This window comes from Chaetura pelagica, unplaced genomic scaffold, assembly GCF_000747805.2.
Source record: "Chaetura pelagica isolate M959 unplaced genomic scaffold, ChaPel_1.0 scaffold506, whole genome shotgun sequence".
Lineage (NCBI taxonomy): Eukaryota > Metazoa > Chordata > Aves > Apodiformes > Apodidae > Chaetura > Chaetura pelagica.
The window spans coordinates 123,637-127,460 of record NW_009953578.1 but is presented as its reverse complement, the minus strand read 5'-3'; the positions used below and the strand labels follow the sequence as shown (position 1 = coordinate 127,460).

General features: G+C 54.6%; 1 protein-coding gene across 1 annotated transcript in view; it reads right to left on the bottom strand.

Annotated features, from left to right (window-relative positions):
• Positions 1-805: 805 nt before the first annotated feature.
• Positions 806-3,824, bottom strand: part of REXO1 (REX1, RNA exonuclease 1 homolog (S. cerevisiae)) — a 36,403-nt gene continuing 33,384 nt past the window's right edge. Inside the window, exons 16-17 of the mRNA XM_009999718.1 lie at positions 2,157-2,277; positions 806-968 (exon numbers count right to left, since the gene is read on the bottom strand). Coding sequence (XP_009998020.1) covers positions 880-968; positions 2,157-2,277 — 210 coding nt within the window. The 3' untranslated portion in view covers positions 806-879. The remainder of the gene's footprint in view (positions 969-2,156; positions 2,278-3,824) is intronic.

Here is a 3,824-nt window from a genome sequence, read left to right as displayed (position 1 = left end):
AGGACAGCTTGTCCTAACCTGCAAAGACACAAGCCCAGCTCTTGTCACTGTCCCCCCCAGCCTGGTTGCAGGTTCCTGCTGGCCCTGTTTGTCCCAGCCCTGCTGTCCCTGCCTCACTACCCCACACACCCATTCCCTGAGGTGGTGGCAAGGTCTGACACTGTTGGCTTCTCCCTTTTCCAGCACTTGCAGGAGCAGGATGGCAGCTCTCACTGGAGATCCCTGGTGGGTGGCAGCAGGCAGTGGTTCCCCTGACCCCCCCCCTCACTCCTCTGGCTTTCTCCTCCACATGGGTCTGCACCTGTATCTCCTCCCAGATGGTCTGACCCTCAGCTTTCCCACCCCTTGCTGTTCACACACCAGCTACACAAACCACTCACTTCACAGCTTCTTGCCCAACTTCCTTCCATTTCCCCCCACATCTCCAAACCCTGCAGGAATCTACCAGCTTTGGAGTCCAGAGGCAATTTAAGTTACATTTAGGGGCAGGAGGGGGGGGAAAGAAAAAGGAAAAGATCTACCTTTAACTGAACCAGAAAGATCCTTCTGCACATATCCAACCTACCTCTAAAAGCTCCTCCTAGGAACCAAGAAGTTCTCTCTGGTTGTGCTACTCAAAACCACCTTGCCATGTCTAGAAGGCAACTGTTGTACCACAGAAAATCCTTTGGGTGGAATAAAGAGGATGTGAGAGCCACTACCTGGAGGCAGGGACCTGCAGGCAGTGAGTTGGTGCAGTCCTGGAAGTCCCATGGATTCCTGGGAGCAGGAGGAGCCTGGAGGTGCATGCTGCTGCGTGCAGGTGGACAGTGTAACTGCCAGCATTTATTGCACTGCTTCCAAGAGGTGGAGGAGGAAGAAGAGAGAGAGAAAGCCAAGTCATCGCTTCACTTTAGCATCTTCTTTGATCTTCCAGACCATCAGCTCCATGCAGGCTCTGGCATCCTCGCTGGAGTCGTGCCCTTCCACTGGGGACAGAAAGACAAGGAGGGCAGTCACCACCTCAGCTCAGATGGCCCCTCTCACAGGTTGGAGAAAGGCTTCCCAAGAGGAGGAGAGCCTGGCAGCACAGCCCAGCTGCTCACTGCCCTCTGCCCCAGCAGCCACAGGTCCAGCCCTGATCCCCATGAACCACAGGGATGGACTTCAAAGGAGCAAAAATTCCATTAAACACATTTTTATGGACTTCAGCCTGACATTGTTTCCTTGCTCAAATGAAAAGCTGACGTCCTGCTGGGTCTGTAGGGCCCTCAGGCTATGGAGTGGCTGGTCAGAGAGGCCTCCATGTCCCCAGCAGAACCTTAACAATGTGCTGAAGGAAGAGAGGAAGGAACATGTTGTGCCTCAAACAGAAAGGTCAGTCTCAGTTTGCCAGAGAGAGAAGGGAGGGCACGTCCAGAGAAGCTGCTCCATCCCTGGCAGTGTTGAAGGGCAGGTTGGATGGGGCTTGGAGCAGCCTGGGCTGGTGGGAGGTGTCCCTGCCCATGCAAGGGGGTGGGACTGGATGGTCTTTAATATCCCTTTCAACCCAAACCCCTCCATGATTCTATGACGTGGCTTTGACACAACTACCCTCTCACCCCACTTCTCTGGTCTCCACTTGGCACAGAGAGGGAAGCAGCAAGTGCTGCTGGGCCTCCAACAGGGCTCAGACTGAAACTGTCTGGAGAACAGCCATGGGAAAAGAAAAAGGGCCTCCTCTATCTGTAAAGAAGTAGACAGAACATGAGACCAGCTGAGCTGTTTGCTGTGAGCAGCCCTGGGAATGTTGACAAAAATCAGAACACTGCTTATCCTGTACTTGGTGTGTGATTGGCGACAATCCTGGCAAGCTAAGGACTGTGTATGTGCCAAGGAGCAGGTGTGAGAGCTGTTTACACCCTCTGTACCCTGGTTGCTTCTTCTCAGTTCCCCCTGTAAAAGTATCTAAGGGACCATTTTCCCAAAAGCAACAATTCCAACTGCTCCTCAGCCTGTGGTGGTTGAACCCACCACAAAACTCTCTCTGCCCAGACACGATGGGGGTTTTTGGGGGGGAAGAAAATAAATAGGAGCAAGAGGACTGGGTAGAGCTGAGGAAGGCAGGTCCAAGGAGCCCACATCCAGGTGGGGTGGGGCAGGAGCCCCTCACTCTCAGCTCCTCTCCTGGGTCTCACCATTGTCCTGGATGATGCGCTTGAGGTAGTCTGCCATCAGGTTGCGCAGAGCCCGCTTGTAAGGCAGCCCCAGGCGGTGGGGGAAGACGATGGCCGTGTCCACCACGGTGCCATGGATAAGCTGGAGGGAGGGAGGAGGAAAGCAAGGTGCTTGTTATTTTCCCTCTCCCACAGGGAGAGACATTCCTGAGGATTAATCATGCTCAAGCAACCGCCCGGCCGGGCGCCGCGCAGCGTGAGTGGTGAGCCCCGACCCAACCAGGCCTGCTGAAATCAAGGTTGGCTCCTCCTTGGGAGGCTCTGGCTGCATCAAGGTTGACTTCCCCTTGAAGGGTACTTCCAACACAGGCTGTGCCAACAAACCTGCCCTCGACCCCTGCCTCGCTGCACACTGAGGGCAGCAGAAAGTCAGGGTTGGTTCAGTTTAACTCGAATGAGGGGCTGGGTTGAGCCTCAATTCCCTGGCACAGCCCTGAGAGCAGCTTTGAGAATGAAGAGCTGAGGAACCAGTTGACCTCACTAAGCCTGAAACAGCCAACTGCTCCTCAAGATGTGGCCAGAAGTGGGAAGGAGCAATCAAAGCTGTACATCACCCTGCTTCCATGGAAAAGGCCTGGGCTGCAGGATGCCAGCCAACCTGAAACCCTCCTGTCAGCACCAAGTCAGCAGGCAGTGTTTAACCAGCACCACCCTAGCAAGGCTGAACTGGGACAAGGAGATCTTGTATTTCTGGGCAGAAGGAATGACACAGTGGATGGAAGGGAGGCCCTGGACAGTCCTGTGTTGGGCCAAAGTGCCTGGGCACACAGGAGAGGCAAGGGGTTTGCTGTCCTCTTGGTACAAGGTGTCCCCATGCTGGAGGAATGGAGGATGCTGAACAGGTTAACATGCACATGGAATTACAGAATCATGGGACGGTTTGGTTTGGAAGGCACCTTAAATATCACCTTCATCCACTCAGGGACACCTCCCACCAGCCCAGGCTGCTCCAAGCCCCATCCAACCTGCCCTTCAACACTGCCAGGGATGGGGCAGCCACAGCTTCCCTGGGCAACCTGGGCCAGGCTCTCACCACCCTCACACTCCACAATTCCCTCCTCATGTCTCACCTCAATCTCCCTCTGCCACTTTTCATCCATCCCCCCTTGTCCTCTCCCTCCCTGCCCTTGTCCCAAGTCCCTCCCCAGCTTTCCTGGCGCCCCTTCAGGCCCTGGAAGCTGCTCTAAGGTCTCCCTGGAGCCTTCTCTTCTCCAGGCCGAAGAAAAGGCGACAGAGTCAGATACATCTGACAGAGCCCATGCTCACAGGCTAAGCTGGCTTTTTAAAAACACTCATTTTTTACTCAGGCTAAGACAAGATTAATCCTGTTGCCAAGAGTACGTGTCCAGTGAGACCTGAAGGAAGTGGATGAAGGCAGCCCCACGTCTTGAGTGCAGGTCTAAGAGACAAACCTGCCTCACCAAAACACCTCTGCAGGTCCCACCACAGGATGACTCAGGCAGGACTCTACTAATCCTGTCTCCTCCTCTGCTTTGAATCCTCCCAGGCCCCAGCAAGCACCTTGTGACAATCCCCAACTTCATCAGTAACAGCTCCACAGCCCAGCTCCAGAAAGGCCTGAGAACATCTGCAGTTCAGCAGAACAACCTGCCATGCTATTCCGAGGAT